This window comes from Leuciscus leuciscus, assembly GCF_965113295.1.
Source record: "Leuciscus leuciscus genome assembly, chromosome: 25".
NCBI lineage: Eukaryota > Metazoa > Chordata > Actinopteri > Cypriniformes > Leuciscidae > Leuciscus > Leuciscus leuciscus.
The window spans coordinates 9,825,163-9,847,447 of NC_138724.1; the positions used below are offsets into that span (position 1 = coordinate 9,825,163).

At 37.4% G+C, this 22,285-nt stretch overlaps 1 protein-coding gene and 1 long non-coding RNA gene across 4 annotated transcripts in view; one reads left to right on the forward strand and one right to left on the reverse strand.

Moving 5' to 3' along the window:
- Positions 1 to 1,590: 1,590 nt before the first annotated feature.
- Positions 1,591 to 22,285, reverse strand: part of wwp2 (WW domain containing E3 ubiquitin protein ligase 2) — a 59,651-nt gene continuing 38,956 nt past the window's right edge. Inside the window, exons 11-24 of one of the 3 annotated variants that reach the window (XM_082160428.1) lie at positions 18,955 to 19,009; positions 17,138 to 17,219; positions 16,025 to 16,153; positions 13,985 to 14,063; positions 13,805 to 13,876; positions 12,605 to 12,693; positions 11,340 to 11,499; positions 7,097 to 7,230; positions 6,847 to 6,987; positions 5,040 to 5,160; positions 4,790 to 4,894; positions 4,584 to 4,680; positions 2,631 to 2,703; positions 1,591 to 2,535 (exon numbers count right to left, since the gene is read on the reverse strand). In XM_082160428.1, coding sequence (XP_082016554.1) covers positions 2,436 to 2,535; positions 2,631 to 2,703; positions 4,584 to 4,680; positions 4,790 to 4,894; positions 5,040 to 5,160; positions 6,847 to 6,987; positions 7,097 to 7,230; positions 11,340 to 11,499; positions 12,605 to 12,693; positions 13,805 to 13,876; positions 13,985 to 14,063; positions 16,025 to 16,153; positions 17,138 to 17,219; positions 18,955 to 19,009 — 1,437 coding nt within the window. In that variant the 3' untranslated portion in view covers positions 1,591 to 2,435. Of the gene's footprint in view, positions 2,536 to 2,630; positions 2,704 to 4,583; positions 4,681 to 4,789; positions 4,895 to 5,039; positions 5,161 to 6,846; positions 6,988 to 7,096; positions 7,231 to 11,339; positions 11,500 to 12,600; positions 12,694 to 13,804; positions 13,877 to 13,984; positions 14,064 to 16,024; positions 16,154 to 17,137; positions 17,220 to 18,954; positions 19,010 to 22,285 lie in introns of all 3 variants that reach the window. The other 2 variants (XM_082160429.1, XM_082160430.1) reach the window with 2 other exon arrangements.
- Positions 7,238 to 11,186, forward strand: LOC309491139. The gene is made up of 2 exons (XR_014202931.1): positions 7,238 to 7,888; positions 8,816 to 11,186. It is a non-coding gene; the product is annotated as an uncharacterized lncRNA (long non-coding RNA).

Sequence of the window (22,285 nt, forward strand, 5' to 3'; positions counted from 1 at the left end):
GGCCAATCAGCAGTAGGGGACGTGTCCACTGAGGATTGAGGAGGAGAGAGAGTGAAGAAAGAGAGGGAAGAGAGCCAATACAAAAGAGAAAAGGTCAGATGAATGTCACTGGGAAAATAAGGGTTATGATCAGGCAAGAGCTTTAGGAGCCACATTAATATTAATAAAGCTTTTGAGCGCTGGAGAGACATAAGCGGGAAGGCCTGAATAGAGAGTCAGCACTGATGTCACTTTCCCGCCGGAACACGCCCCCTCTTCATCACGACTGAGTGGCAGAAGAGCTGCTGCGTGACTGGAGTTAACAGGAAAAACTTCGAAAACACGAGTAAAACAAACGATTATCAGTTTAAACTAAAGGTTGGACTCGATATAAGTGTTCCTAACAACTTCCCAAAGATCCAGTGATCCATTGACATACATGCAGCAGGAATCGTGTTTCCTGACATTTATTTGTGCCTGATTTCAACACCGGTGAAATACATAAAGCAAATTTTCCTGTGAACGCTTTATATAAGTACAATATAGGTAGGTCTAAATCCAGGTAATCACTAATATCAATGTCATATATATCATCATATAGTCCAGCCTTAAACTTGTATAGTTTTTGTCAGTGTTCATTTAAAAACCTCCACTTATGCATTATGTAAGATGGTAAATATTTAATTGATATGTTGTCAATACAATATATAACAATACAATATATATAGGGTATGATTTTTACCCCAAAATTCAACATATTGACACAAAATGATTACTGCAAATCCACCTTTCGCTGTCTGGATCCAGTTGTTTCTGTGAATTGCAGCGATCCATTTGCTTCTCTGTTCTGTAGCTTTCGGCAGTCTGTAAAAATATACCTCAGATTTCTTCTCAAATCCATTTGTTCAGTCAATCTCAAAGCTCTTTCCCGTTTTAGATGCGTTTTGTGTGTTTTTCGCAGCATTCACATTGAAAACCAATGCTACCGCTCAGTGTTTCTGCCACTCAGTGGGCGTAACCGCAGTCAGTGACGTCACGTGCAGAACCTCTACATAGGAACACTGAGGTTCTGTTGTTTCCTCTCCGTATGCGAGTAACATTGTTTTTGCTGTTTCACAGAAGCAAGATGCTGTTGTTGTAATGTTAGCTATAGTCACAGGACAGTTTTGAGTGTCATTGAAGCATTATTTTGCTTCGCTTTATTCTTGCACTTGGTGTGTTTGTTTGTTTCTCAGAAATCACTTACTGCACCTTTAAAATGCTTGAGATGGACGGCAGTATCGGGGACAGCCATTCTTTGTTATAAAAAAAGTGTACAAATGCCAAATTGGATACATGCTTTTTAAAATATTGTTATTATTTAATTCATTTAAATCATTCAAGGACAGACAATTTCACTTAGGGAAATAACCCTATTATTCCTATAAAAACAAAGACTTCCTAAAACATCATTAATGGTCAAAATGAATACGTTTTGTTCTAAAATGATACTCATTTACCTACTGATGGTCCTGCTGAAAAACAAACCTTAAGATGCACATCTGGAAGAGTTTGGTTTCTTTACCTAATATGTCACGGAGTAAAAAAGGATTTTTCTGTCACAATCCCAAATGTTTTCACAGTCCATAACTGGATTTTATTTCAACTATGTACAGTGTAGCATGGCATGTCACAAAATAATGAAATCATATCTGATCAATCTCTTTAAAACAATTATTTTCTCAATTACCTCAATGGTCCTCTAGCCCAAATACACTGATATGATCTCCAGCTAGGCGGTTCATGACATTTGCTGCGGTTTATTTTATTATTAGTAATAATATTTCTGTGTTGAATGCTGCATTATAATGATGGGGTTGAGAATTTCACCTCACACGGAAAATCAGGATTGATCACATTTGGATTTAGGCAATTCAGGGAATTCATTTTAAAAATCTTGATAATGAAATAATGCAGTGACCTATGTCATAATTTGCACTGCTTTCTCTGCATAGAAATGTAAGGTGAAGTTATCATTCCCAGAAGAGGCCAAATGAAATATTACATTCAGTCAAATCGTTTATCTGCTGCTGGTCCATCAGTGCTTCTGCGCTGCTGTTTAAAGTGATAGTTGAATCCAAAAATGAAACTCATTTTGTTTTACTCATCCTCGTGTCATCACATCAGCACTGCTGTTATTTGAAGTTTGAATCCCACACTCCTCTTTTCCATACAACAACAGTTCATAGTGACCATTCCTTAAAATTCTTCGTTTCTGTTGCACGGAAAAATAACAGTATATCAGTATAGAATGATGTGAGGGTGAGTTTTCATTTTTAGATAAACTAGTAATTGAACTGTAAATCTGCAGCCAGTCTCTTCAACAGTCTGTCCGTTCAGTCCACATTAGTGGTATTAATGGCCTAGTCACAAGAAACTGATTAATAATTTTCTTGGTTCTGTCCTTTCCATGCTCGTCACTCCTGTCCGAATCCCTCAGTTTCCTCGATAGCAAACAGAAGTTTTTCACGGAGCTGTTCCATGTTCTTATAGGGTGGCAGATCCAGACGATTAAAGCTGAAAATGTAAGGACAAATAAGTCACAAAACAGTTCTATAAAAACAGTTATTTTCTATTATTTTTCAGATTTAGGTTGAACATTTGTGTCTCACCAAGTGTGACTTCTAGGCAGCCACGTTTCCTTCCCCACTTTGTCTATGCAAAATTTTTGTGGCCCGTTACTTCCTAGACAATGAGGCGATAAAATGATAAACTATTAGAAATATTTACACTTCTAAACATTGAATATGTACAATGTGGACAGACTTCAGGTCAAAGTTGAATGGTGGGAAGACTTGATCAAACAAATGTTTTTTTCTTTAGTTGAATAACTGTATTTATGCTGCCGTAACGTGCTTTCGGAATTATTGTAAATACGAATTTCCTAGTTAAAAATTGGACATGAACGCCCTTCTCAAGTCGTATTTCCCACTGGGAGGCTCTGGGATCATTTTGAGCTGGACGGGGCTAAACGTTAAACATGGCGGAGGGAGAGTTGTTCAAGTAGTGCATATTTAATTATAATATAACATGACTCTCGGGGTAATAGGTGGACGGTACGGTGGCCCACCTGTGAAACTGAGGACGCTCCAAAGACTGATCGACTCATATTGGACATCCTTATGGTTTAGATCAATATTTAACTGAGTATTTAATCTGTCACTCTAAAAAACGTATAGTCTATTAACTTATTTAATATTATTTAATAAATTAATGTATCATAAGCACTTTCAGTAATTACAGACTGTTCCTCCAAAATTCACCAGTTCCAAATGTTACCTGAAATTAAATAGATGACAGACCAGCAGCCAAAAGAGAAATATTCTTACCCGCTTAATATTTTAATATAATTGTCATGAACACAGCAAAACAGGGGGATTAAAATGTGATTTTATACACAGTGAAAATAGCCTGTATTTGGCCAAAATTCTAGAACTGTCAGCAAGCTATCTAAAGCACGGTGAATGTTTATATGGATGTCAATGAATGGGACGCTAAATATAATTTTGGCTTTAATACGATTTTCCCAATAAATATGCAAGAAAGAACCTGGTGTCCTTCATGATTCATGTTCTTTACAACAACAAAGAGCTTGGATGTGACAAAGCTCGTAATCACAACTTGTGGGAAATAGGAAATTTCCGATAGCACGTGAAGGCAGCATTAGCTCATGATACTTCGTTAAAATTTTCCAAAGGTCACGCACCTCCTTTCACTGACTCTGTTTAAGGACCTATTTTGTACCATATTCATGGACAGTGCCACCATTTCAAGTTTTTCCTTTTGTTTCATCAACATTGTTAAAGGATTAGTTCACTTCAGAATTCAAATTTCCTGATAATTTACTCTCCCCCACGTCATCCAAGATGTTCATGTCTTACTTTCTTCAGTTGAAAAGAAATGAAGGTTTTTGAGGACAACATTCCAGGATTTTTCTGCATATAGTGGACTTCAATGGGGTCCAACGGTTAGAAGGTCCAAATTGCAGTTTCAGTGAAGCTTCAAAGAGCTTTACACGATCCCAGCCGAGGGGTAAGCTGTTGTGCCCTGTTAAAGTCCACTATGGAGAATGTTTTATTAAAAAACCTTAATTTCTTTTCGACTGAAGAAAGAAAGAAAGACATGAACATCTTGGATGACGTGGGGGTGAGTAAATTATCAGGAAATTTTAATTCTTAAGTGAACTAATCCTTTAAGCTTATCAACCAAAAAGCTGTCAATCCTCCTCCTCTAAACCACTAGGTAAACACGATAAGGCCAAAGAAACAACCATAAAATGCTCCATGTTTGAGATTTTGATAACATGCAGTAATTTCATATTGTATGAAAACTGGCTATAGGGCAAAATGATTCAATTAATGTGTTCAGCTTGCAGAAAAATACTACTGCTGAATCGATGACTACTCAGAATAATAGTTATTGTAGTAAAAAGGAAAATATAACTAATTAGTTAACTAATTAATGTTATTATTATTATTATTAATATTATTAATATTAACGTGGTAAATAGTGTTATCAAAATGCACTGTTGTGTGTAAAGGTACATTAAGATATTATAGCTGTACCTATCAGTTCTGCAAAACCTCCAACCGGCAGTCGACAAGTTCCTGTGACGAACTGCAGAAGCCGAATTCTCTTCTCATTGTCCATTTCCTTCACGACCTGAGTGACACACAATGACATATATATATATATATATATATAGTAAAAAAAGAAATGCGGAAGTAGCTGTGACTGCATAAAAACACATAAGACTGAGCGTGTAAATCACCTGCCAGAACCAGTGAATTTGCTTGCTGTTTTTGGTGTAATGCCGATAGATGGTGTTCTTCTGCCAGTCATTCAGATCGATTTCCTGCATCCCACATAACATCAGCTAGAGCGAGAAACAATCACAATCACACAGTTATTTACAACGGTTTTCTCAGTGATGTGTCTTCATATAGATGAGGGTTTTTTATTGGACCTTTAAGCATCTATAAATGTCAAGTCCTTGCTAAAAACACAACACCACCACCCACCTCCAACTCTTTCTCATCAAAATAACGCAGCCACTCCAGAGGCACAACCTCATTGAAGCCATCCAGGAAGGCTTTAGTTTGTTCCTCCACCCCACGTGTGAACCGCCAGTCAGTCAGCAGACTGCAAGAAAAACGTGCGATGAGTTTAAAATCACTGTTAAAGGAACAGTCCTTTTAAAAGAGAAAAAAGGTGTATAGATGACGGTGATTGTGGCTTCATGGTTAAAAGTGAAGTGTGGGATTTCTGCACAACTAGCATCACCAGTGAGAGTTGCAAAGAACAGGTTTCTCTAACAGTCGACAGACTCTTAAACTGGAGCTGAATAATAAACTGGGATAGGACTCTTAACATAAAAAAGGCACTTTATCTCTAAGGACAGTACCTGTTATTAGTGTACAAAACACCAATGGATGAAAGGTGTCTGTTAACTGGCCATTAATACTCTTAAGACCAATTCACAATCACCAGATTACAGTGTCTTTTGCCATCTGTCGGTGTAGGGCTGCCCTCGACTAAAGATATTTCTAGTCGACTAGTAGTCGTTAATTTAAGCAATTAGTCGACTAATCGCACGTTTATATTAATTTAACTACCGTAAATCCTCTAATATAGGCCCGGGCCTTTATTTTACTCAAGCGCATCGCGGCCCAGGCCTTTATTGGAAGGAGGCCAGAATTAGAGACAGGCCTTTATTTCTATTTGAGCAAAACGGACTGCAGTAGAATGAATAAAAACGAGATTTTGTGTCTATTTGAACCTATAAAATACTAGGTTAATTTATTGAAAACGTACAGTTACCATATAACATTATGGTATGCATACAGAACATTAACAACAAATAAATATAATATAAATGATATTTTTTTGTGAAAAGCAATGATTCATTTTGAAACAGTATTTGTTCCAGCTTAGCTCCACAACAGCGCGCATCTGTGCATTCATTCATTCATTCATTCATTCATTCACACACACACAGAAATGCGATTCATATTTAAAAAGTCTTTTTGCGTGTAACTTACAGACACTATTGCGATTAGAACAAAGCAATAGAACTGACCTATTTCTCAGCTGGATCCGTTCCTCGAAATAATACTTCCAAGCACTTCTGAGGTACATTTTCCAGGATTATTATTACTTAGATGTGTGTTATCCAGCTGATTGTGGGCGTTCACAGGTTTGCGTGGATCGCCTCAGATTATTTGCGTTTGAATAGCGCGCGCTCTCCGTAATTAAGATCAAAGTCAACAGAGTATTTTGAATCTCTTTTGCACTTAAGAAAAAAAGCGAGCCTATAGCGCCAGCGCGATTGTCGATCCCAGGGGGTTAAAAAATAGATTTTCATTCGGATAACAAAATTTGAGTTTTTGTTTACCAGTTGAATTGGTTCATTTAAAAGTAGACATTTCAAGCTTTCTATAGATATATTTCTCATGTCTGTAAGGCTAGCCAATATACGCTGAGTTTTTCGGTTCATTTTGATGTTCATTCGGATGTTAGATATGGCTAGGCTAACGTTAGAGCGAGTGGCCAAGTAAAGTTTCTACTACTTGCTTTTTCAAATGATAAGCCATTTCTAAAGGGAAGATGAATTATAGGCGAACATTTGGATTTCCTGCCTGACATACGGTAATTACCCGCCGTTAACGATCTGTCCCTCACAGGCTGCATGACTTCTCCACTTCCTGTGGATAACTAATAAAATTTGGGTCGACTAAGCCTCTTCTATCGGCTATCAGGGGGAAGCCTTATGTCGGTGCACTGTGAATTGGCCTTTATAGTGAAAATAAATGAATACGGCAGCTGTACCCAATATATTCCTCCTTGTTGTCATGAGTGACAAGCTCATTTTCTCCATCGTTCTTCAGCTGGTGTGTCGTCACCTTTCCCAGAATCTCCATGTCTTGAGCGAAGTACAGCTCCACGCCACACTCTTCCAAATCATTCTCTCTGTGAATGTACACCAGCATGGAGATCAGTGAAGCACAGTTTGTCAGAGAACTGTTTTGATTGTCATCTGTATTGAATGAATGAATGCAGCTGCTGGCTTGATACTCACTTGACCCACATGATGGAGTTGTAAAACTCTGGGTCGATGGACTCCAGGTCTTTCAGGGTGGGTTTCTTGTTAAGCATGCGCTTGTAGAAGGGTAGAGTGAAGCCAGTGTCAATGAACTTCCCATGATACAGTGCCTGCAGAGAGCCAATCACAGGTCGAAGGTCATAAAAACAACAAAAAATTGTTTAAGTCAACATGAAACGGAAATGCAACTCCTTTTTCCACCAGTCATAACGATGACAGGTTTCTGGAGGCGAGGGATTGAAACTCATCTATTGGACAGCCTTATACAACCTTATACCCAGCCTTTGCGCCGGTGTGTGAGGGGAAGACTTCGTTAATGCTTTTGTTTATGATTATAATACACATTTTAAATAATAATAACGTGCATGCATAGATATGTATAATACTGCAAATTCTGCAACATTCCATAAGAAAGTAATAATTGTCAATTGTGTCAAAATGTCATGCTATCTAAATCTATTTTTAAAAGGATTTACCTAAATATTTAAATTATTATGCATGCAGCATTTATGAGATCATTAATTGAGGCCACATGGAATTTTTCAACTTTTAAAAATTAATTTAGAAACAAATCCATGGAAACATTATGCATCATCAACTAGGAATGCAGTCACAGATCATTAACAGCTGATTGGTCAAATTCTGTCCAACCAGGTTTTTGTTTATTGTTGTAGATTTCACACATAAACTGTAATTTTACAAAATGAGTTCATTCTGAGTGGCCATACACTATGACATCGTTGCCGGAGGGCCATTATAAACATTCATGTTCTATTTAATGGGCCCTATTTTAACGATCTGAAACGCAAGTGTCAAGCGCAAAGCGCAAGTAACTTTGTGGGCGGGTCTCGGCGCTGTTGCTATTTTCCCGGCGGGATAAATGACTCTTGCGCCAGGCGCAAATCTAAAATGGGTTGCAAATCTTCATTATTCATAGGTGTGGTTTGGGCGTAACGTGAAATAAACCAATCAGAGCGACATCTCACATTCCCTTTAAGAGCAGACGCGCTTTTTCCATAACGGATTGCTATTGTAACGGCGGATTTGCCGGGCGCGCGCCAGGAGCGGTTCACAGCCAAGGAGAGCAACGCTCTCGTCACGGCCGTAAAAGAGAGAAATTACATTGAAATGGAGAAACCCACCCAAATTAACTTCGGTTAAACAGGCGTATGATAATTTGGGTAAATGTGTAAGCTAGATGTATGCTTTTATAATAAATTGTCTATCTATCTATCTATCTATCTATCTATCTATCTATCTATCTATCTATCTATCTATCTATCTATCTATCTATCTATCTATCTATCGTAATAATGTATGATTTGCAAAAATGAAAACTGCTGCTTCTGTGTAGATGAGAGAATCAAAGTGCATGCGCGTTGTGCACACGCTACATTGATTATGGCCAAGCATGCGCCCTTAAAATAGCATATGAATAACATGCGCAACGCGCCACTGACTTTAAACTATTTTTTCCTGGTTAGTGGCGCAATTGTTTTCTAAACCTGCAAAATAGCATGAGGGAACGTTTGCGCCGGAACACGCCTCCTCTTTGCGCTGAACCGCCCCCGGGAACGCAAGTGTATTTCCTAACTTACCGACGTGCTTCTGTGGAGGGAAAAGTCCGCTTTGCGCGGGTGCAAAATAGGAATGATACATGCGTCGGTGTACAAAGTCACTTGCGCTGGGTGCAAGATAGGGCCCAATGTGTTTGAGATGCATCTTATTGGTTTTTAAGAGTCATTAGGGCAATTCTGCTGCATCATTGTAAAGAGGAAAAAAGAGGAAAAGAAAGCCGCAAAAGGTAAATCCAAACAATTATGCAAATGTACATCTGATAAAGCTTCATGTAATGTTAGTGCAGCAGTCAGTCAGTTTAAGCAGACATATACACTTACACAAACCATTTTAAAAGGTCACCAGAAACCTGTCTGTCACGATAAGAGAAATACTGTAGCTGCAATAACAGTTTAACCTTCAACAACGGAACCATAAGGAACCTTAACATTGCCTTACATTATTAGTAGTAATTTGTGTTACTTACAACAAATAGAAAAAAAAAGTTAACGAATCATAAATAATAATAATTTGTGACCGGCAATTTTGAAGCTAGTACTGGACATACTGCTTGCAGTTCGTCACGTTCACATTGCTTGTGAATTTATCTAGATTGTGTGATGCTCAAATTGTCAGGAAATTAAAGGGTTAGTTCACCCAAAAATGAACATTATCCCATAATTTACCCATCCTCAAGCCATCCTAGGTGTATATGAGTTTCTTCTTTCAGCCAAACACAATCGGAGTTATATGAAAAAATATCCTGGCTCTTCCAAGCTTTATATGGCAGTTAACGGTACCTTTTTTTGAAGCCCAAAAAAGTGCATCAATCCATCATAAAAGTGCTCCATACGGCTTCCGGGGAGTTAATAAAGGCCTTCTGAAGCCAAGCATTTATACATTTATAAACTAGAATCACTGACTCGCGTATACAAGTCTAGTTCTAGTGGAAGAGTGACCTCTGACCCGAAGCATGACGTATTGAAGAATGTGGAAGCGCAGACGATAGAGGAAAGCAAAACACCGGTCAGGAATTAGAAGTTTAAAATGGGAACATTTAAAGAGAAATGTGGGAGGAGTTTGAGTTTGTTGCCCAGCCCTGTTTGTTTAAACTCTCACCTAAACTTACGCTACTCCTACATCGGGTCAGAGGTCACTTTTCGTTACCGGAAGCTAGTGATTACAGTTCATAATTAGTTATAATTATGTATATTTTTCTTACAAAAAAATGCATGGCTTTGCTTCAGAAGGCCTTTATTAACCCCTCTGGAGTCGTATGGATTACTTTTATGATGGATGGATGCACTTTTTTGGGCTTCAAAATCTAAGTTACTATTGACTGCCATTATAAAGCTTGAAAGAGCCAGGATATTTTTAAATATAACTCAGATTGGCTGAAATAAGAAACTCATATACACCTAGGATGGCTTGAGACCGGGTGAGTAAATTATGGGATAATTTTCATTTTTGGGTGAACCAACCTTTTAACTGTGTGTGATGTAGTTGCTACAGCACAATGTAGTGCATGCACAGTACCACTGTGACTCTCTGAAAAATAAATATTTGTGATTGTATCATCTGATCTTAATGTTAAATATCAGTGGGCCTAATTCGTGAAACTTTCGCTAATAATTTAAGTAAATTCAGAGTAATTATGCACAAATTTCCCAAAAACTCTCCTCTGGATTCACAAACCTCAGACTTGATAGTTCAACGTGTATACAAATTGAAATCATTTGGAATCCAAATTGGCAAAGTAATCAACATGAGCCTCAAATTTCATGATCGGTGCACCGATCTTTTTATGTGCTTTCCTGAGCTACATCATCCATCATTGCAGGTTTGCCTTTGCTTAAATTATCTATCAATCAATCAATCAATCAATCAATCAATCAATCAATCAATCAATCTATCTATCTATCTATCTATCTATCTATCTATCTATCTATCTATCTATCTATCTATCTATCTATACACAATGTGTATATATACTGTATATAGACAGCAAACTGTTTAATGTAACAGCACAGACCTCTTTTCTTTTCTTTTCTTTTTCTTCTGGAAACAAACTTTGTTGCACTATTTTCCTGTTATCTCTGTAAAGCTGCTTTGAAACAATCTGTATTGTAAAAAGTGCTATACAAATAAATGTGACTTGACTTGACTCTGGGAATGATCTCCAAAAACAACACAGACGCCCAGAGTCACACAGTCTGTTCAGAACAAGCTCAAAATAGGAGAAACACAAGGGCTGAGAAAGAATTCAACACACAGCAGAGAATCTCTATAATATATGTTTGTGAATGTCAAACCCAGACGTGCATGGGCTCATGAAGGGTGTGAGACAAACTCTCTGGATCTTAATATAACACCAGTCACTATATCAGAACACAAAGATTTATTTTCATGCCATGAGGTTCACACTCATCCACACACACACACACACACACACACACACACACACACACACACACACACACACACACACACACACACACACACACACACACACACACACACACACACACACACACACACACACACACACACACACACACACACACACACACACACACACACACACACACACACACAGATGTACAGAAATACAAAACTTCAGTTTAATGTGAAACTACTAGAGTCATAAGGCGTTCCTTCTCACCATGGCAATGAAGCGTCCGATGAAGCGGAAGTAAGTGAGGTGGTCGGGGTTGATGGAAGAAGCAGGGTTTATCTGCAGACAGTAGTTGTTTTTACCGGCATACTCAAACAGACAGTACATGGGGTTCAACACCTCATGAGACAGCAAGAAAAACCACTCCCTACAGACAGAGACAGAGAAGAAGAGAGTCAGTCACACAACACTCTGAACGTTGCCTTTAGCTGGTATTATAATGAGACAAACTCTACTTAAATATTCCCACATCACTGAGAAAACTGTGTTGGAAAATTATGCAAGAATAAAGATAGTTTGGAGAATTTTTTGGATACTAACAAATCGAAATGTTTTTTACATTTTTTATTAAAAATTCAATTACAATTTAGATTTTATAGATTAAATTAGGAATGATTTAAACAGATGTCATCAGTAAAGGGAACATTTAATTGTTTAAATCTCGACAAAGTGTTTCATTATACAACAACTTCATATGAGAGTAATGGGAAAGAATAGACAATACAGTACTGTTTAAAAAGCATAGAATGTCTATTTATGCTTGAAACATTCTGGTAGCTTTTCCTTGAAAATACACCAACTCTTTTTTTACAAAATGTAGTTTTGAGGAGAAAGTGATATGTAGCCACAAGTTGTTTTTGCCTATAAACCTGAAATCATTCTGAGCCACTTGAAGCAAGTCAAATAAAAGAAAACAGATTTACAGAAAAATGCACAAATAATAAAGGAAACCTTTTTGTGGAATAAAACAATGAAATAAAACATATAAATAAATAAATAAATATAAATAAAAGATTAAAAACAAATGCAATACATTTTCTTGAGATGGAAAGTGCACAGTGTCACATACAGTGATGAAGATGAAGACAGATTCAGCAGCACAAACACACACATCAAATCATAACCAATTCACCAGAACCCAAGGCCTAAACTTTGATCCCAGAGGGTGTTTGGAAAGAAGGTAAAGGGGCAAAGAGGGGACCATGATTGGGGGTGACAGGGGTTTTGGTCACACCACAGGACGACGCAGACACCTCCAGACATCCCGTCCGTGGTTCTACCCTGTGGTAGAACAGCATGACGTAACCTACCATAGGGTAAAACCACTGACAGGACACAGGAGACAGACACAGACACAGGAAGACAACTATGAGGTCCAGACACCAAACGAGCAGTTACACCCGAAACAAGAAACATTCAGCACGAGCAGGAACATGAAGATGACCAACAGCGAGACGTCACAGAGAACTTGCCTGGCTATTCCTCCGTAATCCAGTCCCTCCTCTCCTCTCATGATGATGTAGAGTCTCCGACGGAGGTCATACGGCTTCATGTTCATGATCTGAGACGAGACAGGCGGACATCTCATTAGAGCCACAATACACACAATAGGGCTTGAAAAAGTCTTAAAAATTTAAAAGAAAGTGTCGTTCAAGGGAATGTTACTTGTCCATCTCAGGAGATCAAACTAAAATGATATGAGCCATTTAGCCTAAATGAAGATGTCCGTAATTAGGAGACCAATTTGGTTTGATCTCATATTGGCCATAAATGAAAGAAAAAAAATACTTTTTGACAATTGTGACCCTGGACCACAAAACCAGTCACAAGGGTCAATTTTTTTAAATGAACATGTATACAGCATCTGAAAGCGGAATAAATAAGCTTTCCATTGATGTATGGTTTGTTAGGATAGGACAATATTTGGCTGAGATAAAACTATTTGAAAATCTGGAATTTGAGAGTGCAAAAAAATCTAAACATGGAGAAAATCGCCTTTAAAGTGTATGTTCTTTTACCTTTATGTTAAATATTTTTTGTATATATTTACGGTAAGAAATTAAAAAATATTTTCATGGAACATGATCTTTACTTAATATCCTAAAATGATTTTTGCCATAAAAAAAAAATCTATCATTTTGACCCATACAATGTATTGTTGGCTATTGTCACAAATATACCTGTGCTACTTATGACTGGTTTTGTGGACCAGGGTCACAATTTTCCTTAAATAAAATTGGTAAGAGGCTTTAATGGAATTAATTTAACAGATAATGTTTTGTCGTTGTATTCAGACAAGAAAGTTCTTTGAGGTTATACAAGCCAAAATCATAATGATCTATGATAATGAATTGGGGGACAAACATTTTCTGTGCCTTTATTGCTGTAAAAAATGTATTGGGACAATCTCTATACAGACGCTACTCAACATGCATCACTAAAGCCATTTTGCAGGCATGTCTTCATCATCATCGTGGTAACCACAAAAGCTGGCAATGGGTTCTTCGATCTACTTAGGCTTACGTATGACAGTAAAAATGTGTCTAAAAAAGGTTTATACTGCAATAAATCTGCAACACAAATTATGACAAAATAGTGTAGATAGTTTTGGTGATTATAAAAGAAGCGTCAGCGGTCCAAAGTTGAGCTGCACCGCATCCTTATTCACTCACCTGTTGAAATGAGTCCTCAAACAGAGTCTGTCGGGATACGGAGATTTTCACATGACTGGGAAGCGCGTTGGACTGCGTAAAGAGGCCAGAAAAAAAGAGGAGCCCATACATTAATTTGCAGATGCTAAATGACAAAAGTGTTGCACTAGCATAAGGCCTGTGGTGATTTGAAGAACTCACATGACACAAGAAGCGGAACTGGTGATATTTCCACCTGAAGCTGCGGTCGTACGCTCCCGGAGACCCACCCTGTCTCGAACTAAACAGGAACACAGAAAATAAAGCCAAAGCACTATGAGAACATTCTGATGTCATCTGTTCCATGAGTGTGTGGCGCTTCAGACACTGGCACAGACTTCAGATCAACATTAGCTCTTAAACCCACATGAGCAATAAAAAAGGAAAACAGGATAAACTAAGAGTTTACAAATGGCAGAATAAAGTCAGTCATGACACCAATTCCATAAACAGGTGAAAGTGACGCATCATTCAAGACAGAATGTGGGATTCAGATCAGATAAAAATCTGTCGTTTACACAGGGTAGATTTAGGGAGTCTGGTGCTGCACAGCCGTGATAACACAAGATAACACAAGCAAAAGGTATTTCACTTCAATTTAGAGAGGAATGAAACATATTTAAGACAACAAAAAGATGCATGAAAGGAACAAAGGAGATACTGAGAGAAACAAAGAAAGAAAAAAGAAACACTAACATTCTGTGTAAGTATATATATATAATATTCAACAATATTATTGATCTGACTGTACTGACGCTGTTGTATGAGAACAACTATTTACAACGGAACTGAACCAACACTGAACTGACTTCAGCTGAACAACAGCCGAAATGCATCATTTCCTGTTTATCACTATAAAGCTGCTTTATGTATGTATAATGTATTGTATAAAGCGCTATAGAAATAAAGGTGACCTGACCTGATGTATATATACAAATTATACACTACCCTAGCAAAAGTTTGAGGGAAAAACATTATAATAACAAAATAATTTTGTAAGAAGTCCCACTTCTTCTTTTACAAGAAGTAAAAACAGTAACATTATGAAATAATATTACAATTTGTTTTCTATTTTAACATGTTATTTATGCCTTTGATGCAAAGCTGAACAATCAGCATCATTCCTCCAGTCTTCAGTGCCACATTATTATTCAGAAATCATTCTAATATGCTAATTTAATGCTCAAGAATTTTTTTTAAATTTTTTTTTATCAATGTTGAAAACATTGGAAACATGGTTTTTGCTGATTAATATTCTCTGGAAACCGTGATATGCATTCAAAGTTTTGGGGCAATTACAATTACAATATTAGCCAAGGAGATATTAAATTGATCAAAGGTGACGGTAAAGACATTTATAATGTAACAAAAGATTTCTATTAATCAAAGAATCCTAAACATCTTTTTACTATGGTTTCCAAAAAAATATTAAGCAGCAAAAACTATTAACATTAATAAAACATTAAGAACCATTATTAATAATTGAGCCCCAAATCAGCATATTGAGAGATCATGTGACACTGAAGAAAATTTTAGATAACAGTTATTTTATATTGAAATTTCACAATATTACTTAGTGAGCAGAAGAGACATCTTTCAAAAATAGTAACACTTTACAATAAGGTCTCATTTACTAACATTAGTTGATGCATTAGTTAACATGAACTAACTATGAAAATGTTAGCTAATAAAACTAGATGTTAGTTCATTGTTTGTTCATCTTAGTTCACAGTGCATTCAATAATGTTAACAAATACAACTTTTTGATTGTAATAATGTATTAGTAATGTAGAAATTAACATAACCTAAGATGAATAAATGCTGTACAAGTATTGTTTATTGTAAGTTCACGTTAACTAATGTAGTTAACTAAAGTTAACAAACGAAACCTTTTAAATTGTTACCAAAATTTGAAACTTTTGAATGGTAGTGTACATATAGTTTATATAAAAATGTTGAACTTTATTATGTGTCATAGACCTACATTATATTGGCCATCTGCTCTAATTTCCTCAAGATATATTGAAAAGCTCATATACGTGGATGTGAACCTCCCGCAGACTGTGAAGTTGCTGTGAACCCCTTTCACCATCAGGTCCTTGATCTACTGTATGTGTGTGTGTGTCTCTCTCTCGCAGTGAACTCCTGCCTTCACATGCAATCAAAAAAAGCACTCTAAACTATAGCGTGTGTGATGTTTACCCTGACTCAAAGCCCGGTCGAGGGTCTTTAAAGGTGGTGGTGCGAGAATTGTGGTCCACAAAGTATCGCACCCCCTCTGCAGTGTACTTCATCTCCCAGCCGGGCGGCAGGGGCGGCTCCTGGATCATCCTGCAAACGGAGGAGGGCAGTGAGAGCAGCGCACCCTGCTGGACGCTACACACACAAGACTTGGGGGGGGGGGCTCAAATATAGAGTAACATGCGGTTTTTCTGAATAATCTAAAACGCAATGTACAAATAAACAAAATGCAAAAATAAAAAAAATGAGCAAACAAATAAACAATGTTTTGCAGCTTAAGTGGATGAGTTTGATCATGTGTGGTATTCACTGGGTCTCTATCAAAGGACTGATAAGAATATACCAGTGTGGGTGAGCAAGCAACTAGACAAAGCTAGCTAACGCAGCTGCCTAAACAATCATGCTGCTTTTCCCAGTCGTTTTACAGAGCCAGGCATTAAAAGCGAGATCCACAAAGCATGTATAAACTGCATGGCCGAGAATCGTCCGCTTTGACGGGAAAAGGCCTGTTTGACTGATGTAAGGCCATTAAGAGCAGTTCATATGTTATGCTATATTTAAGTTGTGGGCAAATCTGAAATTGGAAAACGTTTTTGAAAACAGATTTATGCTTGTGGATATGCTGCTCATTTTAACAGCCCGGAAACTACAAACACGATCTTGTTTCCAAGTGGGCGATAGCAAATCAGACTAGAGCTGACACTTTTGGCCAACTTTTTTTTCTTTGGCACATTATATGGCGTGACATTATTATTTAGTGTCAGTATTTGAGATGTCATATATGTCAATAACAATGTCTCACATTGATCAAAGCATGTTGCATGTAGAGTTAAGATTTTTAGCTACCTTTCATTAGTAACTTGTATTGCCAACTATATTTTCTATAGGGGAGCTTAACTGAAACTGCTACAAGCAGGTCATAATTCAAAGTCACTTCCCCAACTGGTAAACTGACGCTTGACCAAAACACACACACTATTTACACCCACTGAGTGAAGTCTGACAAACTCCACTGGAATCTACAGATCACTTGCTATGGACTGTAAGGATCATGTGACAGGAGGACATGATTACCCTTGGGTTCGAGGGTCCTCCCACTGCGTAGTTCGGGTGTTGTGATTGACATAGTACACTCTTCCGTTGTCCTGGCGTTTCTCTGAGGGAAAAGAGAGCACATTTAGAAGTTCATTTTCAGCGTACATATTATTACGTACAGCTGTTTTGCATTCATAATGGTTGCAAACTTCCTTTAAGCTTTACGGTCAGTCTTAGCCCGAAACCAAGATAAAATGCTATGGGTCTCTAAACCTGCTATGGGTATAAAACACATAGCATTTTAACTTGGTTTTGGGCTAAGACTGACCGTTAAGCTTAAAGTAAGTTTGCAACCATTATACCATGTATAAGGTGGTTATGCAATAATTATGCATTACAAAAGTAAGTCAATTGAGCACATATTCATATTAAACTGCTCATTAAAGGAACTGTTCATCTAAAAATTAAATCTGTCATTATTTCCTCACCCTTATGTTATTACAAACAAGCATACCATTTACCTTTTTTTCTTTTTTACAAAATAACTGCCATTTACTCAATTTAAACTGTATTTCCACTAATAACTTCCCCCATCTTGATGGATTGGGTGAACGATTGCTTAATTGAAAAATATACAAAAGTAATGTAATCTCCCCATGGGCTGATGGGTAAGACGGTGTCAAATCTGACAGAGCTGACTGAAAACTCACGAGTCAGTGGGGCATCTCACTAGCGCGTGCTCCAACATACCTTCTCACATCTCACTTCAGCTTTCGATTGAGGTTAACAAGAACAGAGACAGAAAGAAACCTTCACGATTTAAAGAGCAAAAAAGAAAAGAGAACAATCTGCTGGCCAATTGCTTTTCCACAGAGAAAGAAGTGTGTGTGTCCCGTGCCCCTCACCCCCTCATCCACTCTCCGTCTGACATCTTGTTTTCATTAACAGTGGTTTGTGGAGCACACAGTAGCCCTCACATTACTGCACACACAACACTCTCTCTTTCTGCCTTTCCCTTCTTTAACCCCCTCGTTCCCAGCTCCCTTTCACAGTTATATTCCTCAACTCTACTATTCTTCTGAAAAAAGAAATTTCTTCTTTTAACAGAAATAAGAATTGAAAATTTGTTTTGTTTTTCAACAACAGATAAGGATACATTTTTAATTTTAAGTGTAAGAAAAAATAACATGTAAAGATGTGATTTTAATTACATCATTAAAACATTATTTTAAATAATTATTATAATGAATTGTATTACACGTCTCTAATGAAACACAACATTTTTGCATAATTAGCACTAAACTGTATTCTTGACAAGCAGTTTCCTACAGTGTGCAAGTCTCATGTCTATAATCGTATCACTCGCGTCCAAAGAATACTCCATTTATTTATTCAGCAAGTATCCATGTAATAACAGCTTCTGCTTCATGTTGGGGTTTATTTTGTGCCTGATTGTACATTAATCTTTACTATTATATGCATGTACACGGCTGCTTTGTGAGCAAAATTGTTGCAAATTTCTTTTCTTCTTTGTTTTGGGCTATGTTCAACTGTTAATCATAATTTGCTATGCGTTACGTAAAAAGCAATACATAAAATACCGGTAAGTTACTTCACTCGATAGCTGTTGTTTCCTGTAGACCACAGTCAGTTTTTGTTATGGTGATGTGATCCACCAAATTCTAATATTTATCAGAAGATGCTGTACTAGAAAAGTATGAATACTGGAAAAAACAACTTAGGCCAAGCTGATTACAGGCCTCTCTCTTCTACTAAAGTTAACATAAATAAAAAAAACTCACATTGAGCTCATAAGAGACACCTCACCTGAAGATAAAGCATGAGTGACGACTTACCCCATCCTGGAGGAAGAGCACCGAGCGGGTCATTCTCCACTGCAACTCCAGACGGCTATGAGAGAGAGAGAAAGAGAGAGAGAGAGAAAGAGAGAGAGAGAGAGAGAGAGAGAGAGACTGGAGTTAGGACACACTTTCTGAACCCCCCTCACACACCAGAACCCGCAGAAACCAGTTCAAATAAAATACCAACCCAAATAACAGCAGGAATAGACAAATTACAGCTGTACTGCAAAAACCCCTGTGGGACAAGGTGCTGACTCTAAGAGGTGTTTCTAGAGTTTGCCTCCACCTCTCAGAACGGAGACTGACAGAGGTGTTCAAGTGCCTAGCTAGCGCCGTCCAAATGCTACATGCCCGCTACAGGCAGAAGACGACACACACACTGACACACACACGCATGCAGTGTTCCAGTGATCTCACTGGCTGCTGGAAAACCCCACCCTGTCTCCATCCGCCCAATCGGGACCCCACCCATGCCTCGTCCTCTTCTAGCGGAGCTGTGAAATACACAGGGAGGCGCGATGTCTGAGCACTGAAGTGAACATTCATGAGCGCTCCAGATGGCCCAGCCCCCCACCGGACAAAAGCACCTTTATTCACACACCGTGGCCGTGTTTACTCGGAGTGCACATGTGTGTGTGTTTGGCACTGAAAACATCCACCCAGTGTGTGTGCTTTAGGCATAATTATAAATGAAAAACAGACAAACACACTCTGTGGGCATGTTTGTGAATTTATACCCTGAACGTGGTATAAAAACGTATAGAGTAGATTTAAAAATTGTATTTTCTTTTAAGATAACATTACAAAGCTAAATGAATCGCAGGCTTTTAAAACCACTGGCTAAATCCAAATATTTTCATACATGCGAAACTACCCAACGTCATGAAACTCTTTTTGAAAGAGAATTTCTACTTTTCAATAATCAATTTTATCTACACAAAATCCAGGTAAATAATTTATCACTTTCAGTGTTAGGGGGTCCGTGAAAAAGTTCAGAGAAAAATATAATTGAATATGCAAATAACACCAAATTATTATTATATTTATGGTAACACTTTATTTTACAGTGTTCCTGTTACATATGTTGCATGTACTAACCATAGTATTAACAGTAAATTATGCATAATTGCATGCAACTAACCAAACCCTAATCCTACCCTAACCCTACAGTAAGTACATGTTGCTAATTAATATTACTCAGTACTTAAATATATAAATACACCGTAAACAATGACACCATATTTATTTAGAAATAAATAATATAATAGATATAATTAAATTTACAGAATTTGACATTAACGTTTTATTCTGTTTTCTAAAGACTTAAAGATTACAGTTACTTATATTTTATATAGTTATATTTTAGATTTCTCTTCATGTTTGTATAACTTAACAGCACCCTAATGATGGGTAGAAAAAAGGATACAGTACATATAAATATGTAAATATATTCCAGATAATATTGCATGCATTTCTAACCATTTGAACTGTTCAAATGAGTCTTGAAACATGATTATGTATATGAATTAGGCAACGCTTTCTCATCCTAGGGCGTCATATACTGACACTTTTGACATTTCGTCTACATCGAACGCACATGGCACCCTTTAGCGTCAATATGACACGCACAGAGCTTTGTTCGGTTATGGGTAGGTTTAGGTCTGGGGTAGGGTTAGGGTTAGGGTTAGACCGCTAGGAGGCGCCTTCTGGCCCATATCTATCTGCGTCTCATATTGACGCTAAAGGGTGCCATGTGCGTTCGATGTAAACGAAATGTCAAAAGTGTCAGTATATGACGCCTTGGGATTAGGATAGGACAAAGAGAACATAATTTATAAACCCCTGCTCTAAGAAACAGTAGTCTCGCTGCGGTCGTCTGTGTTCCCGGTGTTCGTCCGTTCACTGATTACATTACTGCAAATTATAGGCCTATACACAGTATGTGTGATTGCAAATAAAAAAAAAAAAAGAGAAAAGCAAGCGTGTGCGCATTTAAAATACTAATACATTTAGCTCGCCTGCCCCGTGTTATCGATAATACCACTGTGAACATTTCCTCACCGTGACATCCCAAACAAACCCTAGAGTAATGCTCTCATAGAGTCACAGTTTCAGGGGAATCAACCCATAAAGTCTTCATTATTGTTGTCTCTGCTAGTATATTGGCACTTTAACATCTAATCACTTCACTTTTTAATAAAGGTTTAATGTTGCTATATAGGTAGAAAAATAAAGGATCTCTCTGGGGGACAAAATCCTTTTTTTATTCCAGTTTACTCTAGCTTGAGAAAAGCACTAAAAATGCAATGACCACTAAAAAATCATGAGAGTTTTGCCATTTTCCTATGGGCCTTACAGTGTCATTACATTCATTTTAAACTCCAGAGGCGTTCCTATGGTTGCAGCCAAGAGCTCTGACTAAGCAAAGTTTCTCACAATAGCCATTTCAATATTGTTTTGCCCTTTTTCAAGCAAGTTATTTCATCAGTTGTGCTTGTGGATGAGGCGTATCTGAAAGCCCACATCTTCATTTATGAATCATTACCAGTTATATGCCTTAGTTGGGCTAAAGATGGTCAAAAATGAGGGGGATGTTAAAAACTAGTGTGTGTCAGTATGCCCCACCCTCAGCACTTTCTATGACTAAAAAAGGTAGGAAAAAAATGAAAGAAAAGCATGACATCATCTTCACTCCCTCTGCACGACCATTAGATCCAAACCAACCCTCAAAGAAACAGAGAGAGAGAGAGAAAGAAAAGTGATGGCTTGGTGAAAGAGAGAGTGAGCAAATATATAAAAAAGAAGACAGAACAAAACAGAATAACTCACTGAGATATAGAAGGCTCAATGTCCATACAACTGGCAACAGAATAAAAACTTTCCTTTCTCTTAAAGGAACAGTTCATCCCCCAGATTAATTCTGCCACGAGTCAGGGTGGTGCCATATTTAATGTTTGACAGGAATGAAAACGAGGCATTGAGGGACAGAAGTACAGTGCATTCAATAGATTGTACTGTTGTTTAACAACATGCCAATTGTTCAGCTGACAAAAAGTTTTTTTGTTTTTTTTTACTTCATAAAACAGTTTTGAAAGTTGAGAGTTTAAAAAAATTACATGATCTAGAACCTTAATGCAGTGTCAGTCTCATTTTCATCTACGTAAAATTCAATATGCCGTAAAGTTGTTGAATTAGCTTTCTACCATATGCTAAATTTACAACCGTTTTCATTCTTTATTTATTTTGCTAGTAAACTTTCATTCTTTTTCTTTTCTAGTTTATTTTGGGATTTAATTATTGCCTTTGAGAAATAATTCCATTGATC